The sequence below is a fragment of the Oncorhynchus nerka genome, linkage group LG19 (genome assembly GCF_034236695.1).
Source record: "Oncorhynchus nerka isolate Pitt River linkage group LG19, Oner_Uvic_2.0, whole genome shotgun sequence".
In the NCBI taxonomy this organism is placed as follows: Eukaryota; Metazoa; Chordata; class Actinopteri; order Salmoniformes; family Salmonidae; genus Oncorhynchus; species Oncorhynchus nerka.
The window spans coordinates 48,807,718-48,829,699 of record NC_088414.1 but is presented as its reverse complement, the minus strand read 5'-3'; the positions used below and the strand labels follow the sequence as shown (position 1 = coordinate 48,829,699).

The 21,982-nt window shown below is 42.1% G+C and overlaps 1 protein-coding gene across 1 annotated transcript in view; it reads right to left on the bottom strand.

The window, feature by feature from the left end:
• The window catches only part of chordc1b (cysteine and histidine-rich domain (CHORD) containing 1b), an 89,655-nt gene that overhangs the window by 26,663 nt on the left and 41,010 nt on the right, over positions 1–21,982 (bottom strand). Inside the window, exons 6-9 of the mRNA XM_065005007.1 lie at positions 6,922–7,051; positions 5,794–5,899; positions 4,109–4,228; positions 195–257 (exon numbers count right to left, since the gene is read on the bottom strand). Coding sequence (XP_064861079.1) covers positions 195–257; positions 4,109–4,228; positions 5,794–5,899; positions 6,922–7,051 — 419 coding nt within the window. The remainder of the gene's footprint in view (positions 1–194; positions 258–4,108; positions 4,229–5,793; positions 5,900–6,921; positions 7,052–21,982) is intronic.

Here is a 21,982-nt window from a genome sequence, read left to right as displayed (position 1 = left end):
CTGGACCCCGAGGGGAGCACTTTTTGTTTTTTGCCCCAACACTACACAGCTGATTCAAAGCTTGATGATGAGTTGATTACTTGAATCAGCTGTGTAGTGCTAGGAGCAAAAACCAAAACGTGGACACAGGGGTGACCCCAGGACCGAGTTTGGGAAAGCCTGGTATAGATGTATAGTACTAGAGTAGTACTCACCCCCCACAAGTTAATAGTCTGCTCAAACACCTTCTCTCCATCAAAGATAATGTGGATGTTGAGCTGTGGAGGAGAATGGTCTATATCAGGACCCACTACAGTGAGAATACAGGGCCCGGTGTGTGTTTCAGGGTGTTACTGTTCCCTCTACATAGCTGATGTCAGGTAGTTGGTTCGACCATTGACCCTGTGTGTGTGTGTATGTCATAGGCGTAATTGCAACGGGGGATAGGGAGGGGGGGACATGTCCCACCCAATATTCAAACAGGTGGTGAAGGTAGGCAACATTACCTCCACCACACTGATTCTCAACGCGGGTAGGCCCCACAAGGGTGCATCCTCAGTCCCCTCCTGTACTCCTTGTATAGCCACGACTGACTGGCCTCACACAGTTCCAACTCCATCATCATGGACACGACAGTAGTAGGCCTGATCAACAACAACGACTAGACAGCCTACAGAGAGGAGGTAGGCACTCCGACGGCGTAGTGCCAGGTACACAACCTCTTCCTCAACGTGAGCAAAACAAAGGAGCCGATTGTGGCATTCAGGTGGAACCAGGTTGTTCACGCCCCCCATCCTCATCAACGGGATCGCCGTGGAGACGGTCAATAACTTCAAATTCCTTGTAGTAAACATCTCAAAGAAGCAGAAACGGTATAAACACACGGACACCGTAGTGAAGAGGCACGACAGACTCTTTAACCTCTGGATGCTGAAGAAATTCGGCCTGTCCCCGAGGGCTATCACAGTGTTCTACAGGAGCACCATCGAGAGCATACTGTCGGGCTGCATCACAGTGTTCTACATGAGCACCATCAAGAGCATACGGTCAAGCTCCATCACAGTGTTCTACAGGAGGACCATCGAGAGCATACTGTCAGGCTGCATTAGTGTTCTACAGAAGCACCATCTGTCAGGCTGCATACTGTCAGGCTGCATCAGTGTTCTACAGGAGGACCATCGAGAGCATACTGTCAGGCTGCATCACAGTGTTCTACAGAGCGCCATCGAGAGCATACTGTCGGGCTGCATCACAGTGTTCTACAGGAGCACCACCGAGAGCATACTGTCAGGCTCCATCACAGTGTTCTACATGAGCACCACCGAGAGCATACTGTCAGGCTCCATCACAGTGTTCTACAGGAGCACCACCGAGAGCATACTGTCAGGCTCCATCACAGTGTTCTACATGAGCACCACCGAGAGCATACTGTCAGGCTCCATCACAGTGTTCTACAGGAGCGCCATCGAGAGCATACTGTCGGGCTGCATCACATTGTTCTACAGGAGCACCATCGAGAGCATACTATCAGGCTCCATCAGTGTTCTACAGGAGGACCATCGAGAGCATACTGTCGGGCTGCATCACAGTGTTCTACATGAGCACCACCGAGAGCATACTATCAGGCTCCATCAGTGTTCTACAGGAGGACCATCGAGAGCATACTGTCAGGCTGCATCACAGTGTTCTACAGAAGCACCATCGAGAGCATACTGTCGGGCTGCATCACAGTGTTCTACAGGAGCACCACCGAGAGCATACTGTCGGGCTGCATCACAGTGTTCTACATGAGCACCATCGAGAGCATACTATCAGGCTCCATCACAGTGTTCTACAGGAGCACCATCGAGAGCATACTATCAGGCTCCATCACAGTGTTCTACAGGAGGACCATCGAGAGCATACTGTCAGGCTCCATCACAGTGTTCTACAGGAGCACCATCGAGAGCATACTGTCGGGGTGCATCACAGCCTGGTACGGCAACTGTTTTTGGACTGAAGCTGCAGAGATCGATAAAAAAATGTCACTTCTGGAGCCAATATCTTATTCATCAATCAGCTAAAATCTTATTCATCAATTTAGTGTAGTTTTGAAGCATTAAATGGCCTGGTATGATGGAGCATTGTTCAGTTATACAGTTTAAATACATTATTTTTTTTAGCTTTTGCCCAAAGTCGACCTTTAAAATAACTGTGCAGTGTTTCTTTGAAATATGACCTGTAACTAATTGCAATTCATGAGTTTTATTGACAAATGAATTCATAGGAATGCTGTACGGAAATTGTTTGCTCACTGGGAAATGAATTTCCAACTGACAATTGTTAAGAGTTTACCACTTAAAATACACCTACATACACCAATCCATTTATATACCCCTCCATATACACTACCATTCAAGGGTTTTTCATTATTTTTACTATTTTCTACATTGTATAATACTATTGAAGACATTCAAACTATGAAATAACACATATGGAATCATGTAGTAACCATAAAAGTGTTAAACAAATCTAAATATATTTGAGATTCTTCAAATAGCCACCCTTTGCCTTGACAGCTTTGCACACTCTTGGCATTCTCTCAACCAGCTTCATGGGGTAGTCACCTGGAATGCATTTCAATTAACAGGTGTGCCTTGTTAAAAGTTAATTTGTGGAATTGCTTTCCTTCTTAATGAGCCAATCAGTTGTGTTGAGACAAGGTAGGGGTGGTATACAGAAGACAGCCCTATTTGGTAAAAGACCAAGTCCATATTATGACAGGAACGGCTCAAATTAGCAAAGAGAAACAACAGTCAATCATTACTCTAAGACATGAAGGTCAGTCAATACGGAACATTTCATGAACTTTGTAAGTTTCTTCAAGTGCAGTCGTAAAAACCATCAAGCTCTATGATGAAACTGGCTCTCATGAGGACTGCCAGACTCAGAAATTGCAGACTAACTAAATGCTTCACAGAGTTCAAGTAACAGACATCTCAACATCAACTGTTCAGAGGAGACTGTGTGAATCAGGCGTTCGTGGTCAAATTGCTGCAAAGAAACCACTACTAAAGGACACCAATAAGAAGAGGCTTGCTTGGGCCAGGAAACACAAACAATGGACATTAGACTGGTGGAAATCTGTCCTTTGCTCTCCTTTCCTTCACACTCCAAATCTTTGGTTCCATCCGCCGTGTCTTTGTGAGACGCGGTGTGGGAACGGATGATCTCCGCATGTGTAGTTCCCACCATGAAGCACGGAGGAGGAGGAGGTGTGATGGTGCTTAGCTGGTGACGCTGTCAGTGATTTATTTAGAATTCAAGGCACACTTAACCAGCATGGTTACCACAGCATTCTGCAGTGATACCTCATCCCATCTGATTTGGGCTTAGTGGGACTTTAATCTGTTTTTCAACAGGACAATGACTCAACACACCTCCAGGCTGTGTAAGAGCTATTTGACTAAGAAAGAGAATGATGGGAGTGCTGCGTCAGATGACATGGCCTCCACAATCACCTGACCTCAACCCAATTGAGATGGTTTGGGATGAGTTGGACCGCAGAGTGAAGGAAAAGCAGCCAACAAGGGCTCAACATTTGTGGGAACTCCTTCACGAAGCTGGTTAAGAAAATGCCAAGAGTGTGCAAAGCTGTCATCAAGGCAAAGATTGGCTATTTGAAGAATCTCAAATATATTTTGATTTGTTTAACATTTTTTGGTTACTACATGACTCCATATGTGTTATTTCATAGTGTTGATGTCTTCACTAATATTCTACAATGCAGAAAATAGTAAAATAAAGACAAACTATGAATGAGTAGGTGTTCTAAAACTTTTGACCGGTAGTATAATCCTCTTTCCCCACCTTTAAATACCCCTCTATATAGCCCTCAATGTGTGTGTGTGTTTAAATATTATTGTGGGGTCCAGAAGTCCCCACAAGAATAGTAAACAAACAAACAATGACAAACTGAACAATTTGTTAGTCCCCACAGAGTCAAATTATACTTCTAGGGGGCTTAGGTTTAAGGTTAGAATTACGGGTTAGGAGCTGGGCTTAGTTTTTTAGGGTTCGGTTTTGGGAACAGGATGGGACTAAATTGTGTGTCCCCACAATGTTAGTTATACAAGACTGTGTGTCTCACCGTGCAGCTGTTTCCCTCTACGTAACTGACAGCTGGCAGAGAGTTCTTAGCGTAGATGGAGATGATCACCTGACTTCCTGTCTGATGCCAGTCAAACCTGCACGGGACCACTGTCTTACCCTAAGCACACACAAACACACACAGGGTCAGACTCTCACACAGAAAGACTCTCACACAGACAGGGTCACACTCACAGACAGACAGTTCCAAGAATCCAACTGTATTCCAACCCCCTGTATTCCATATCCAACCCCCTGTATTCCAACCCCTTGTATTCCATATCCAACCCCCTGTATTCCAACCCCTTGTATTCCATATCCAACCCCCTGTATTCCATATCCAACCCCCTGTATTCCAACCCCTGTATTCCTTATCCAACCCCTGTATTCCTTATCCAACCCCTGTATTCCCCCCTGTATTCATTCCCCCCTGTATTCCATATCCAACCCCCTGTATTCCATATCCAACCCCCTGTATTCCATATCCAACCCCCTGTATTCCATATCCAACCCCCTGTATTCCATATCCAACCCCCTGTATTCCATATCCAACCCCCTGTATTCCAACCCCCTGCATTCCATATCCAACCCCCTGTATTCCATATCCAACCCCCCTGTATTCCTTATCCAACCCCCTGTATTCCTTATCCAACCCCCTGTATTCCATGTATTCCATACCAACCCCTGTATTCCAACCCCTGTATTCCAACCCCCTGTATTCCATATCCAACCCCTGTATTCCATATCCAACCCCTGTATTCCTTATCCAACCCCTGTATTCCAACCCCCTGTATTCCATATCCAACCCCTGTATTCCAACCCCTGCATTCCATGTATCTGTCCAGTGTGTTTCTGAAACAGATGGAGACAGACACTCAAGAGTGTGTCCCAATAATCTAGGTTCAACCAAAGTGTGCACTTATTCACATCCCTTCATGGATTTGAAAGGAAATGACCGGAATATGGAAAGTGCTTCTAGCCAATGCCTTCCATCAGTCCGATGGTTTTAAATGTGTGGGGAGTGGTGAACGAGGCACAGAAAGGAGAGATTGTTGGAACTCAACCTCTAGCATGCTCTCTGAACCCCCGACCCCGAACCCACCAACCCGAACCCACCAACCCCCCCGACCCCTACCGACCCACCAACCCCGAACCCACCAACCCCGAACCCACCAACCCCCCGACCCACCAACCCCGAACCCACCAACCCCCCGACCCACCAACCCGAACCCACCAACCCCGACCCACCAACCCCGAACCCACCAACCCCGACCCCACCAACCCCCCACCAACCCCCCGACCAACCCTGAACCCACCAACCCCCCGACCCCTACCGACCCACCAACCCGAACCCACCAACCCCCCCGAACCCACCAACCCGACCCACCAACCCCTACCGAACCCACCAACCCCGAACCCACCAACCCCGAACCCACCAACCCCTACCCCGACCCACCAACCCCCGACCCACCAACCCCCAACCCACCAACCCCGAACCCACCAACCCCCGACCCACCAACCCCGAACCCACCAACCCCCGACCCACCAACCCCGAACCCACCAACACCCCGACCCACCAACCCCGAACCCACCAACCCCCAGACCCACCAACCCCGAACCCACCAACCCCCCTACCCACCAACCCCGAACCCACCAACCCCCTGCGACCCACCAACCCTGACCCACCGTGTCTTTCTTTCTCCAGAGGTGGTTGCCACGGCTACAGCCCTCCTGTGAGAGGAACGTGTTGAAGTCTGACGTTTTCTTCTTGCAACAACTCCAGTACTTCATACTGGGAACACACACACACACACACACAACGACACACACACACACACACAACGACACACACACACACACACAACGACACACACACACACACACACAACACACACACACACACACACAACGACACACACACACACACACACACACACACACACACACACACACACACGACACACACACACACACACACAACACACACACACAGACACACAACGACACACACACACACAAACACGCACAGACACAGACACAACGACACACACACACGGATTCAAGCACAACACACACACAAATCAAGCACAACACACACACACACATACACAGGATTAACTAACTACAAATCTGAAGGGAAAAAGCAGTCAGGAATATGTTATTGGCATCTTTGTAGCTTTAAGGGATTTGCAGTGTCATTAGTTAGTCATTAGCTAGCAAGCACAGCTAGTCTTTAGCTAGTAAGCACAGCTAGTCATTAGCTAGCAAGCACAGCTAATCATTAGCTATCAAACACAGCTAGTCTTTAGCTAGCAAGCACAGCTAGTCTTTAGGTAGTCATTAGCAAGTCATTAGATAGTAAGCACAGCTCATCATTAGCTACACATTAGCTATCAAACACAGCTAGTCATTAGCTAGTAAGCACAGTATGTCATTGGCTAGCAAGCAGAGCAAGTCATTAGCTAGGAAACAAAGGTTATCATTAGCTACTCATTAGTGAGTCATTAGCTAGTAAGCACAGTATGTCATTGGCTAGCAAGCACAGCTAGTCATTAGCTAGCAAGCACAGCTAGTCATTAGCTACATTTAGTCATTAGCTAGTAAGAATAGCTAGTCATTAGCTACATTTAGTCATTAGCTAGTAAGCACAGCTAGTCATTAGCTTACAATCACAGTAGTCATTAGATAGCTAGTTATTAGCGAGCAAGGACAACTAGTCATTAGCTAGCAAGCACATCTATCCTTTAGCTAGCAAGCACAGCTGTAGACAGAAGATGATGTACTCTATGTGGCGTGTGTCAGTTGTATACGTACCCTTCATGGAAGATGGGTACTCCAGCGTGGAAGAGACACAGTTGGTCATTGCTGGCAGGGCCCTCAAAGCTTCGGGCACAGCCTCCATTCTTACACAGTGTCCCTACCTTCACCACATCATCATCCTCATCTAGAGAACAGACAAAAACTAGTTACTGTCCTGTCCTGATGTAATGAAGACTAGTTACTGTCCTGTCCTGATGTAATGAAGACTAGTTACTGTCCTGATGTAATGAAGACTAGTTACTGTCCTGATGTAATGAAGACTAGTTACTGTCCTGATGTAATGAAGACTAGTTACTGTCCTGTCCTGATGTAATGAAGACTAGTTACTGTCCTGTCCTGATGTAATGAAGACTAGTTACTGTGTCCTGATGTAATGAAGACTAGTTACTGTCCTGTCCTGATGTAATGAAGACTAGTTACTGTCCTGTCCTGATGTAATGAAGACTAGTAACTGTCCTGTCCTGATGTAATGAAGACTAGTTACTGTCCTGTCCTGATGTAATGAAGACTAGTTACTGTCCTGTCCTGATGTAATGAAGACTAGTTACTGTCCTGTCCTGATGTAATGAAGACTAGTTACTGTCCTGATGTAATGAAGACTAGTTACTGTCCTGTCCTGATGTAATGAAGACTAGTTACTGTCCTGATGTAATGAAGACTAGTTACTGTCCTGATGTAATGAAGACTAGTTACTGTCCTGATGTAATGAAGACTAGTTACTGTCCTGTCCTGATGTAATGAAGACTAGTTACTGTCCTGTCCTGATGTAATGAAGACTAGTTACTGTCCTGTCCTGATGTAATGAAGACTAGTTACTGTCCTGTCCTGATGTAATGAAGACTAGTTACTGTCCTGTCCTGATGTAATGAAGACTAAGTTACTGTCCTGTCCTGATGTAATGAAGACTAGTTACTGTCCTGATGTAATGAAGACTAGTTACTGTCCTGTCCTGATGTAATGAAGACTAGTTACTGTCCTGATGTAATGAAGACTAGTTACTGTCCTGATATAATGAAAACTAGTTACTGTCCTGATGTATTGAAAACTAGTTACTGTCCTGTCCTGATGTAATGAAGACTAGTTACTGTCCTGTCCTGATGTAATGAGGACTAGTTACTGTCCTGTCCTGATGTAATGAAGACTAGTTACTGTCCTGATGTAATGAGGACTAGTTACTGTCCTGTCCTGATGTAATGAAGACTAGTTACTGTCCTGTCCTGATGTAATGAAGACTAGTTACTGTCCTGTCCTGATGTAATGAAGACTAGTTACTGTCCTGTCCTGATGTAATGAAGACTAGTTACTGTCCTGTCCTGATGTAATGAAGACTAGTTACTGTCCTGATGTAATGAAGACTAGTTACTGTCCTGTCCTGATGTAATGAAGACTAGTTACTGTCCTGTCCTGATGTAATGAAGACTAGTTACTGTCCTGTCCTGATGTAATGAAGACTAGTTACTGTCCTGTCCTGATGTAATGAAGACTAGTTACTGTCCTGTCCTGATATAATGAAGACTAGTTACTGTCCTGATGTAATGAAGACTAGTTACTGTCCTGATGTAATGAAGACTAGTTACTGTCCTGTCCTGATGTAATGAAGACTAGTTACTGTCCTGTCCTGATGTAATGAAGACTTAGTTACTGTCCTGTCCTGATGTAATGAAGACTAGTTACTGATCCTGTCCTGATGTAATGAAGACTAGTTACTGTCCTGATGTAATGAAGACTAGTTACTGTCCTGATGTAATGAAGACTAGTTACTGTCCTGTCCTGATGTAATGAAGACTAGTTACTGTCCTGTCCTGATGTAATGAAGACTAGTTACTGTCCTGTCCTGATGTAATGAAGACTAGTTACTGTCCTGTCCTGATGTAATGAAGACTAGTTACTGTCCTGTCCTGATGTAATGAAGACTAGTTACTGTCCTGATGTAATGAAGACTAGTTACTGTCCTGTCCTGATGTAATGAAGACTAGTTACTGTCATGTCCTGATATAATGAAAACTAGTTACTGTCCTGATGTATTGAAAACTAGTTACTGTCCTGTCCTGATGTAATGAAGACTAGTTACTGTCCTGTCCTGATGTAATGAAGACTAGTTACTGTCCTGTCCTGATGTAATGAAGACTAGTTACTGTCCTGTCCTGATGTAATGAAGACTAGTTACTGTCCTGTCCTGATGTAATGAAGACTAGTTACTGTCCTGTCCTGATGTAATGAAGACTAGTTACTGTCCTGTCCTGATGTAATGAAGACTAGTTACTGTCCTGATGTAATGAAGACTAGTTACTGTCCTGTCCTGATGTAATGAAGACTAGTTACTGTCCTGATGTAATGAAGACTAGTTACTGTCCTGTCCTGATGTAATGAAGACTAGTTACTGTCCTGTCCTGATGTAATGAAGACTAGTTACTGTCCTGTCCTGATGTAATGAAGACTAGTTACTGTCCTGTCCTGATGTAATGAAGACTAGTTACTGTCCTGATGTAATGAAGACTAGTTACTGTCCTGATGTAATGAAGACTAGTTACTGTCCTGTCCTGATGTAATGAAGACTAGTTACTGTCCTGATGTAATGAAGACTAGTTACTGTCCTGTCCTGATGTAATGAAGACTAGTTACTGTCCTGTCCTGATGTAATGAAGACTAGTTACTGTCCTGTCCTGATGTAATGAAGACTAGTTACTGTCCTGTCCTGATGTAATGAAGACTAGTTACTGTCCTGTCCTGATGTAATGAAGACTAGTTACTGTCCTGATGTAATGAAGACTAGTTACTGTCCTGTCCTGATGTAATGAAGACTAGTTACTGTCCTGATGTAATGAGGACTAGTTACTGTCCTGATGTAATGAGGACTAGTTACTGTCCTGATGTAATGAAGACTAGTTACTGTCCTGATGTAATGAAGACTAGTTACTGTCCTGATGTAATGAAGACTAGTTACTGTCCTGTCCTGATGTAATGAAGACTAGTAACTGTCCTGTCCTGATGTAATGAAGACTAGTTACTGTCCTGTCCTGATGTAATGAAGACTAGTTACTGTCCTGTCCTGATATAATGAAGACTAGTTACTGTCCTGATGTAATGAAGACTAGTTACTGTCCTGTCCTGATGTAATGAAGACTAGTTACTGTCATGTCCTGATATAATGAAAACTAGTTACTGTCCTGATGTATTGAAAACTAGTTACTGTCCTGTCCTGATGTAATGAAGACTAGTTACTGTCCTGTCCTGATGTAATGAAGACTAGTTACTGTCTGTCCTGATGTAATGAAGACTAGTTACTGTCCTGTCCTGATGTAATGAAGACTAGTTACTGTCCTGTCCTGATGTAATGAAGACTAGTTACTGTCCTGTCCTGATGTAATGAAGACTAGTTACTGTCCTGTCCTGATGTAATGAAGACTAGTTACTGTCCTGTCCTGACTGTCCTGTCCTGAAATGAAGACTAGTTACTGTCCTGTGTAATGAAGACTAGTTACTGATGTAATGAAGACTAGTTACTGTCCTGATGTAATGAAGACTAGTTACTGTCCTGATGTAATGAAGACTAGTTACTGTCCTGTCCTGATGTAATGAAGACTAGTAACTGTCCTGTCCTGATGTAATGAAGACTAGTTACTGTCCTGTCCTGATGTAATGAAGACTAGTTACTGTCCTGTCCTGATATAATGAAGACTAGTTACTGTCCTGATGTAATGAAGACTAGTTACTGTCCTGTCCTGATGTAATGAAGACTAGTTACTGTCCTGTCCTGATGTAATGAAGACTAGTTACTGTCCTGTCCTGATGTAATGAAGACTAGTTACTGTCCTGTCCTGATGTAATGAAGACTAGTTACTGTCCTGATGTAATGAAGACTAGTTACTGTCCTGATGTAATGAAGACTAGTTACTGTCCTGATGTAATGAAGACTAGTTACTGTCCTGTCCTGATGTAATGAAGACTAGTAACTGTCCTGTCCTGATGTAATGAAGACTAGTTACTGTCCTGTCCTGATGTAATGAAGACTAGTTACTGTCCTGTCCTGATGTAATGAAGACTAGTCCTGATATAATGAAGACTAGTTACTGTCCTGATGTAATGAAGACTAGTTACTGTCCTGTCCTGATGTAATGAAGACTAGTTACTGTCATGTCCTGATATAATGAAAACTAGTTACTGTCCTGATGTATTGAAAACTAGTTACTGTCCTGTCCTGATGTAATGAAGACTAGTTACTGTCCTGTCCTGATGTAATGAGGACTAGTTACTGTCCTGTCCTGATGTAATGAGGACTAGTTACTGTCCTGTCCTGATGTAATGAAGACTAGTTACTGTCCTGATGTAATGAGGACTAGTTACTGTCCTGTCCTGATGTAATGAAGACTAGTTACTGTCCTGTCCTGATGTAATGAAGACTAGTTACTGTCCTGATGTAATGAAGACTAGTTACTGTCCTGATGTAATGAAGACTAGTTACTGATGTAATGAAGACTAGTTACTGTCCTGATGTAATGAAGACTAGTTACTGTCCTGTCCTGATGTAATGAAGACTAGTTACTGTCCTGTCCTGATGTAATGAAGACTAGTTACTGTCCTGTCCTGATGTAATGAAGACTAGTTACTGTCCTGTCCTGATGTAATGAAGACTAGTTACTGTCCTGATGTAATGAAGACTAGTTACTGTCCTGATGTAATGAAGACTAGTTACTGTCCTGATGTAATGAAGACTAGTTACTGTCCTGATGTAATGAAGACTAGTTGTCCTGTCCTGATGTAATGAAGACTGTGTCCTGTCTGATGTAATGAAGACTAGTTACTGTCCTGTCCTGATGTAATGAAGACTAGTTACTGTCCTGTCCTGATGTAATGAAGACTAGTTACTGTCCTGTCCTGATGTAATGAAGACTAGTTACTGTCCTGTCCTGATGTAATGAAGACTAGTTACTGTCCTGTCCTGATGTAATGAAGACTAGTTACTGTCCTGTCCTGATGTAATGAAGACTAGTTACTGTCCTGTCCTGATGTAATGAAGACTAGTTACTGTCCTGTCCTGATGTAATGAAGACTAGTTACTGTCCTGTCCTGATGTAATGAAGACTAGTTACTGTCCTGTCCTGATGTAATGAAGACTAGTTACTGTCCTGTCCTGATGTAATGAAGACTAGTTACTGTCCTGTCCTGATGTAATGAAGACTAGTTACTGTCCTGTCCTGATGTAATGAAGACTAGTTACTGTCCTGTCCTGATGTAATGAAGACTAGTTACTGTCCTGTCCTGATGTAATGAAGACTAGTTACTGTCCTGTCCTGATGTAATGAAGACTAGTTACTGTCCTGATGTAATGAAGACTAGTTACTGTCCTGATGTAATGAAGACTAGTTACTGTCCTGATGTAATGAAGACTAGTTACTGTCCTGTCCTGATGTAATGAAGACTAGTTACTGTCCTGTCCTGATGTAATGAAGACTAGTTACTGTCCTGTCCTGATGTAATGAAGACTAGTTACTGTCCTGATGTAATGAAGACTAGTTACTGTCCTGTCCTGATGTAATGAAGACTAGTTACTGTCCTGTCCTGATGTAATGAAGACTAGTTACTGTCCTGTCCTGATGTAATGAAGACTAGTTACTGTCATGTCCTGATATAATGAAGACTAGTTACTGTCTGATGTAATGAAGACTAGTTACTGTCCTGTCCTGAAATGAAGACTAGTTACTGTCCTGTCCTGATGTAATGAAGACTAGTTACTGTCCTGTCCTGATGAAGACTAGTTACTGATGTAATGAAGACTAGTTACTGTCCTGTCCTGATGTAATGAAGACTAGTTACTGTCCTGTCCTGATGTAATGAAGACTAGTTACTGTCCTGTCCTGATGTAATGAAGACTAGTTACTGTCCTGTCCTGATGTAATGAAGACTAGTTACTGTCCTGTCCTGATGTAATGAAGACTAGTTACTGTCCTGTCCTGATGTAATGAAGACTAGTTACTGTCCTGTCCTGATGTAATGAAGACTAGTTACTGTCCTGTCCTGATGTAATGAAGACTAGTTACTGTCCTGATGTAATGAAGACTAGTTACTGTCTGTCCTGATGTAATGAAGACTAGTTACTGTCCTGTCCTGATGTAATGAAGACTAGTTACTGTCCTGTCCTGATGTAATGAAGACTAGTTACTGTCCTGTCCTAGTGATGTAATGAAGACTAGTTACTGTCCTGATGTAATGAAGACTAGTTACTGTCTGTCCTGATGTAATGAAGACTAGTTACTGTCCTGTCCTGATGTAATGAAGACTAGTTACTGTCTGTCCTGATGTAATGAAGACTAGTTACTGTCCTGATGTAATGAAGACTAGTTACTGTCCTGTCCTGATGTAATGAAGACTAGTTACTGTCCTGTCCTGATATAATGAAGACTAGTTACTGTCCTGATGTAATGAAGACTAGTTACTGTCCTGATGTAATGAGGACTAGTTACTGTCCTGTCCTGATGTAATGAAGACTAGTTACTGTCCTGTCCTGATGTAATGAAGACTAACTGTCCTGTCCTGATGTAATGAAGACTAGTTACTGTCCTGTCCTGATGTAATGAAGACTAGTTACTGTCCTGTCCTGATGTAATGAAGACTAGTTACTGTCCTGATGTAATGAAGACTAGTTACTGTCCTGTCCTGATGTAATGAAGACTAGTTACTGTCCTGTCCTGATGTAATGAAGACTAGTTACTGTCCTGTCCTGAAGACTAGTTACTGTGTCCTGATGTAATGAAGACTAGTTACTGTCCTGTCCTGATGTAATGAAGACTAGTTACTGTCCTGATGTAATGAAGACTCCTGAGTTAAGACTGTCCTGTCCTGATGTAATGAAGACTAGTTACTGTCCTGTCCTGAATGAAGACCTGTCCTGATGTAATGAAGACTAGTTACTGTCCTGTCCTGATGTAATGAAGACTAGTTACTGTCCTGATGTAATGAAGACTAGTTACTGTCCTGTCCTGATGTAATGAAGACTAGTTACTGTCCTGATGTAATGAAGACTAGTTACTGTCCTGTCCTGATATAATGAAGACTAGTTACTGTCCTGATGTAATGAAGACTAGTTACTGTCCTGATGTAATGAAGACTAGTTACTGTCCTGATGTAATGAAGACTAGTTACTGTCCTGATGTAATGAAGACTAGTTACTGTCCTGTCCTGATGTAATGAAGACTAGTTACTGTCCTGTCCTGATGTAATGAAGACTAGTTACTGTCCTGTCCTGATGTAATGAAGACTAGTTACTGTCCTGTCCTGATGTAATGAAGACTAGTTACTGTCCTGATGTAATGAAGAAGACTACTTACTGTCCTGATGTAATGAAGACTAGTTACTGTCCTGTCCTGATGTAATGAAGACTAGTTACTGTCCTGTCCTGATGAATGAACTGACCTGTCCTGTTGAAGACTAGTTACTGTCCTGTCCTGATGTAATGAAGACTAGTTACTGTCCTGTCCTGATGTAATGAAGACTAGTTACTGTCCTGTCCTGATGTAATGAAGACTAGTTACTGTCCTGATGTAATGAAGACTAGTTACTGTCCTGTCCTGATGTAATGAAGACTAGTTACTGTCCTGTCCTGATGTAATGAAGACTAGTTACTGTCCTGTCCTGATGTAATGAAGACTAGTTACTGTCCTGTCCTGATGTAATGAAGACTAGTTACTGTCCTGATGTAATGAAGACTAGTTACTGTCCTGTCCTGATGTAATGAAGACTAGTTACTGTCCTGATGTAATGAAGACTAGTTACTGTCCTGTCCTGATGTAATGAAGACTAGTTACTGTCCTGTCCTGATGTAATGAAGACTAGTTACTGTCCTGTCCTGATGTAATGAAGACTAGTTACTGTCTGTCCTGATGTAATGAAGACTAGTTACTGTCCTGTCCTGATGTAATGAAGACTAGTTACTGATGTAATGAAGACTAGTTACTGTCCTGTCCTGATGTAATGAAGACTAGTTACTGTCCTGTCCTGATAATGAAGACTAGTTACTGTCCTGTCCTGATGTAATGAAGACTAGTTACTGTCCTGTCCTGATGTAATGAAGACTAGTTACTGTCCTGTGTAATGAAGACTAGTTACTGTCCTGATGTAATGAAGACTAGTTACTGTCCTGTCCTGATGTAATGAAGACTAGTTACTGTCCTGTCCTGATGTAATGAAGACTAGTTACTGTCCTGTCCTGATGTAATGAAGACTAGTTACTGTCCTGTCCTGATGTAATGAAGACTAGTTACTGTCCTGATGTAATGAAGACTAGTTACTGTCCTGTCCTGATGTAATGAAGACTAGTTACTGTCCTGTCCTGATGTAATGAAGACTAGTTACTGTCCTGATGTAATGAAGACTAGTTACTGTCCTGTCCTGATGTAATGAAGACTAGTTACTGTCCTGTCCTGATGTAATGAAGACTAGTTACTGTCCTGTCCTGATGTAATGAAGACTAGTTACTGTCCTGTCCTGATGTAATGAAGACTAGTTACTGTCCTGTCCTGATGTAATGAAGACTAGTTACTGTCCTGATGTAATGAAGACTAGTTACTGTCCTGTCCTGATGTAATGAAGACTAGTTACTGTCCTGTCCTGATGTAATGAAGACTAGTTACTGTCCTGTCCTGATGTAGACTAGTTACTGTCCTGTCCTGATGTAATGAAGACTAGTTACTGTCCTGTCCTGATGTAATGAAGACTAGTTACTGTCCTGTCCTGATGTAATGAAGACTAGTTACTGTCCTGATGTAATGAAGACTAGTTACTGTCCTGATGTAATGAAGACTAGTTACTGTCCTGATGTAATGAAGACTAGTTACTGTCCTGTCCTGATGTAATGAAGACTAGTTACTGTCCTGATGTAATGAAGACTAGTTACTGTCCTGATGTAATGAAGACTAGTTACTGTCCTGATGTAATGAAGACTAGTTACTGTCCTGTCCTGATGTAATGAAGACTAGTTACTGTCCTGATGTAATGAAGACTAGTTACTGTCCTGTCCTGATGTAATGAAGACTAGTTACTGTCCTGTCCTGATGTAATGAAGACTAGTTACTGTCCTGTCCTGATGTAATGAAGACTAGTTACTGTCCTGTCTGTCCTGATGTAATGAAGACTAGTTACTGTCCTGTCCTGATGTAATGAAGACTAGTTACTGTCCTGTCCTGATGTAATGAAGACTAGTTACTGTCCTGTCCTGATGTAATGAAGACTAGTTACTGTCCTGTCCTGATGTAATGAAGACTAGTTACTGTCCTGTCCTGATGTAATGAAGACTAGTTACTGTCCTGTCCTGATGTAATGAAGACTAGTGTCCTGTCCTGATGTAATGAAGACTAGTTACTGTCCTGTCCTGATGTAATGAAGACTAGTTACCCTGTCCTGATGTAATGAAGACTAGTTACTGTCCTGTCCTGATGTAATGAAGACTAGTTACTGTCCTGTCCTGATGTAATGAAGACTAGTTACTGTCCTGTCCTGATGTAATGAAGACTAGTTACTGTCCTGATGTAATGAAGACTAGTTACTGTCCTGATGTAATGAAGACTAGTTACTGTCCTGTCCTGATGTAATGAAGACTAGTTACTGTCCTGTCCTGATGTAATGAAGACTAGTTACTGTCCTGTCCTGATGTAATGAAGACTAGTTACTGTCCTGATGTAATGAAGACTAGTTACTGTCCTGTCCTGAAATGAAGACTAGTTACTACTGTCCTGATGTAATGAAGACTAGTTACTGTCCTGTCCTGATGTAATGAAGACTAGTTACTGTCCTGTCCTGATGTAATGAAGACTAGTTACTGTCCTGTCCTGATGTAATGAAGACTAGTCCTGTCCTGATGTAATGAAGACTAGTTACTGTCCTGTCCTGATGTAATGAAGACTAGTTACTGTCCTGTCCTGATGTAATGAAGACTAGTTACTGTCCTGTCCTGATGTAATGAAGACTAGTTACTGTCCTGTCCTGATGTAATGAAGACTAGTTACTGTCCTGTCCTGATGTAATGAAGACTAGTTACTGTCCTGTCCTGATGTAATGAAGACTAGTTACTGTCCTGATGTAATGAAGACTAGTTACTGTCCTGATGTAATGAAGACTAGTTACTGTCCTGTCCTGATGTAATGAAGACTAGTTACTGTCCTGTCCTGATGTAATGAAGACTAGTTACTGTCCTGTCCTGATGTAATGAAGACTAGTTACTGTCCTGTCCTGATGTAATGAAGACTAGTTACTGTCCTGTCCTGATGTAATGAAGACTAGTTACTGTCCTGTCCTGATGTAATGAAGACTAGTTACTGTCCTGATGTAATGAAGACTAGTTACTGTCCTGATGTAAGACTGAAGACCTGTCCTGATGTAATGAAGACTAGTCCTGTCCTGATGTAATGAAGACTAGTTACTGTCCTGTCCTGATGTAATGAAGACTAGTTACTGTCCTGTCCTGATGTAATGAAGACTAGTTACTGTCCTGATGTAATGAAGACTAGTTACTGTCCTGATGTAATGAAGACTAGTTACTGTCCTGATGTAATGAAGACTAGTTACTGTCCTGTCCTGATGTAATGAAGACTAGTTACTGTCCTGTCCTGATGTAATGAAGACTAGTTACTGTCCTGTCCTGATGTAATGAAGACTAGTTACTGTCCTGTCCTGATGTAATGAAGACTAGTTACTGTCCTGATGTAATGAAGACTAGTTACTGTCCTGATGTAATGAAGACTAGTTACTGTCCTGTCCTGATATAATGAAGACTAGTTACTGTCCTGATGTAATGAAGACTAGTTACTGTCCTGTCCTGATGTAATGAAGACTAGTTACTGTCCTGTCCTGATGTAATGAAGACTAGTTACTGTCCTGTCCTGATGTAATGAAGACTAGTTACTGTCCTGTCCTGATGTAATGAAGACTAGTTACTGTCCTGATGTAATGAAGACTAGTTACTGTCCTGTCCTGATGTAATGAAGACTAGTTACTGTCCTGTCCTGATGTAATGAAGACTAGTTACTGTCCTGTCCTGATGTAATGAAGACTAGTTACTGTCCTGTCCTGATGTAATGAAGACTAGTTACTGTCCTGTCCTGATGTAATGAAGACTAGTTACTGTCCTGTCCTGATGTAATGAAGACTAGTTACTGTCCTGTCCTGATGTAATGAAGACTAGTTACTGTCCTGTCTGATGTAATGAAGACTAGTTACTGTCCTGTCCTGATGTAATGAAGACTAGTTACTGTCCTGTCCTGAGTAATGAAGACTAGTTACTGTCCTGTCCTGATGTAATGAAGACTAGTTACTGTCCTGTCCTGATGTAATGAAGACTAGTTACTGTCCTGTCCTGATGTAATGAAGACTAGTTACTGTCCTGTCCTGATGTAATGAAGACTAGTTACTGTCCTGTCCTGATGTAATGAAGACTAGTTACTGTCCTGTCCTGATGTAATGAAGACTAGTTACTGTCCTGTCCTGATGTAATGAAGACTAGTTACTGTCCTGTCCTGATGTAATGAAGACTAGTTACTGTCCTGTCCTGATGTAATGAAGACTAGTTACTGTCCTGTCCTGATGTAATGAAGACTAGTTACTGTCCTGATGTAATGAAGACTAGTTACTGTCCTGTCCTGATGTAATGAAGACTAGTTACTGTCCTGTCCTGATGTAATGAAGACTAGTTACTGTCCTGTCCTGATGTAATGAAGACTAGTTACTGTCCTGTCCTGTAATGAAGACTGAAGACTAGTTACTGTCCTGTCCTGATGTAATGAAGACTAGTTACTGTCCTGTCCTGATGTAATGAAGACTAGTTACTGTCCTGTCCTGATGTAATGAAGACTAGTTACTGTCCTGTCCTGATGTAATGAAGACTAGTTACTGTCCTGTCCTGATGTAATGAAGACTAGTTACTGTCCTGATGTAATGAAGACTAGTTACTGTCCTGTCCTGATGTAATGAAGACTAGTTACTGTCCTGTCCTGATGTAATGAAGACTAGTTACTGTCCTGTCCTGATGTAATGAAGACTAGTTACTGTCCTGTCCTGATACTGTCCTGTCCTGATGTAATGAAGACTGGTTACTGTCCTGATGTAATGAAGACTAGTAACTGTCCTGTCCTGATGTAATGAAGACTAGTTACTGTCCTGATGTAATGAAGACTAGTTACTGTCCTGTCCTGATGTAATGAAGACTAGTTACTGTCCTGTCCTGATGTAATGAAGACTAGTTACTGTCCTGTCCTGATGTAATGAAGACTAGTTACTGTCCTGTCCTGATGTAATGAAGACTAGTTACTGTCCTGTCCTGATGTAATGAAGACTAGTTACTGTCCTGATGTAATGAAGACTAGTTACTGTCCTGTCCTGATGTAATGAAGACTAGTTACTGTCCTGTCCTGATGTAATGAAGACTAGTTACTGTCCTGTCCTGATGTAATGAAGACTAGTTACTGTCCTGTGATGTAATGAAGACTAGTTACTGTCCTGATGTAATGAAGACTAGTTACTGTCCTACTAGTCCTGTCCTGATGTAATGAAGACTAGTTACTGTCCTGATGTAATGAAGACTAGTTACCTGATGTAATGTCCTGTCCTGATGTAATGAAGACTAGTTACTGTCCTGTCCTGATGTAATGAAGACTAGTTACTGTCCTGATGTAATGAAGACTAGTTACTGTCCTGATGTAATGAAGACTAGTTACTGTCCTGTCCTGATGTAATGAAGACTAGTTACTGTCCTGTCCTGATGTAATGAAGACTAGTTACTGTCCTGTCCTGATGTAATGAAGACTAGTTACTGTCCTGTCCTGATGTAATGAAGACTAGTTACTGTCCTGTCCTGATGTAATGAAGACTAGTTACTGTCCTGTCCTGATGTAACTGAAGACTAGTTACTGTCCTGTCCTGATGTAATGAAGACTAGTTACTGTCCTGATGTAATGAAGACTAGTTACTGTCCTGTCCTGATGTAATGAAGACTAGTTACTGTCCTGTCCTGATGTAATGAAGACTAGTTACTGTCCTGTCCTGATGTAATGAAGACTAGTTACTGTCCTGTCCTGATGTAATGAAGACTAGTTACTGTCCTGTCCTGATGTAATGAAGACTAGTTACTGTCCTGTCCTGATGTAATGAAGACTAGTTACTGTCCTGTCCTGATGTAATGAAGACTAGTTACTGTCCTGTCCTGATGTAATGAAGACTAGTTACTGTCCTGTCCTGATGTAATGAAGACTAGTTACTGTCCTGTCCTGATGTAATGAAGACTAGTTACTGTCCTGTCCTGATGTAATGAAGACTAGTTACTGTCCTGTCCTGATGTAATGAAGACTAGTTACTGTCCTGTCCTGATGTAATGAAGACTAGTTACTGTCCTGATGTAATGAAGACTAGTTACTGTCCTGTCCTGATGTAATGAAGACTAGTTACTGTCCTGTCCTGATGTAATGAAGACTAGTTACTGTCCTGTCCTGATGTAATGAAGACTAGTTACTGTCCTGTCCTGATGTAATGAAGACTAGTTACTGTCCTGTCCTGTCCTGATGTAATGAAGACTAGTTACTGTCCTGTCCTGATGTAATGAAGACTAGTTACTGTCCTGTCCTGATGTAATGAAGACTAGTTACTGTCCTGTCCTGATGTAATGAAGACTAGTTACTGTCCTGTCCTGATGTAATGAAGACTAGTTACTGTCCTGTCCTGATGTAATGAAGACTAGTTACTGTCCTGTCCTGATGTAATGAAGACTAGTTACTGTCCTGATGTAATGAAGACTAGTTACTGTCCTGATGTAATGAAGACTAGTTACTGTCCTGATGTAATGAAGACTAGTTACTGTCCTGATGTAATGAAGACTAGTTACTGTCCTGTCCTGATGTAATGAAGACTAGTTACTGTCCTGTCCTGATGTAATGAAGACTAGTTACTGTCCTGTCCTGATGTAATGAAGACTAGTTACTGTCCTGTCCTGATGTAATGAAGACTAGTTACTGTCCTGATGTAATGAAGACTAGTTACTGTCCTGTCCTGATGTAATGAAGACTAGTTACTGTCCTGATGTAATGAAGACTAGTTACTGTCCTGATGTAATGAAGACTAATGAAATGAAGACTAGTTACTGTCCTGATGTAATGAAGACTGACTGTCCTGATGTAATGAAGACTAGTTACTGTCCTGTCCTGATGTAATGAAGACTAGTTACTGTCCTGTCCTGATGTAATGAAGACTAGTTACTGTCCTGTCCTGATGTAATGAAGACTAGTTACTGTCCTGTCCTGATGTAATGAAGACTAGTTACTGTCCTGATGTAATGAAGACTAGTTACTGTCCTGTCCTGATGTAATGAAGACTGAAGACTAATGAAGACTAGTACTGTCCTGTCCTGATGTAATGAAGACTAGTTACTGTCCTGTCCTGATGTAATGAAGACTAGTTACTGTCCTGTCCTGATGTAATGAAGACTAGTTACTGTCCTGTCCTGATGTAATGAAGACTAGTTACTGTCCTGATGTAATGAAGACTAGTTACTGTCCTGTCCTGATGTAATGAAGACTAGTTACTGTCCTGTCCTGATGTAATGAAGACTAGTTACTGTCCTGTCCTGATGTAATGAAGACTAGTTACTGTCCTGTCCTGATGTAATGAAGACTAGTTACTGTCCTGTCCTGATGTAATGAAGACTAGTTAATGAAGACTAGTTACTGTCCTGATGTAATGAAGACTAGTTACTGTCCTGATGTAATGAAGACTAGTTACTGTCCTGATGTAATGAAGACTATGTTACTACTGTCCTGTCCTGATGTAATGAAGACTAGTTACTGTCCTGTCTAGTGATGTAATGAAGACTAGTTACTGTCCTGTCCTGATGTAATGAAGACTAGTTACTGTCCTGTCCTGATGTAATGAAGACTAGTTACTGTCCTGTCCTGATGTAATGAAGACTAGTTACTGTCCTGTCCTGATGTAATGAAGACTAGTTACTGTCCTGTCCTGATGTAATGAAGACTAGTTACTGTCCTGTCCTGATGTAATGAAGACTAGTTACTGTCCTGTCCTG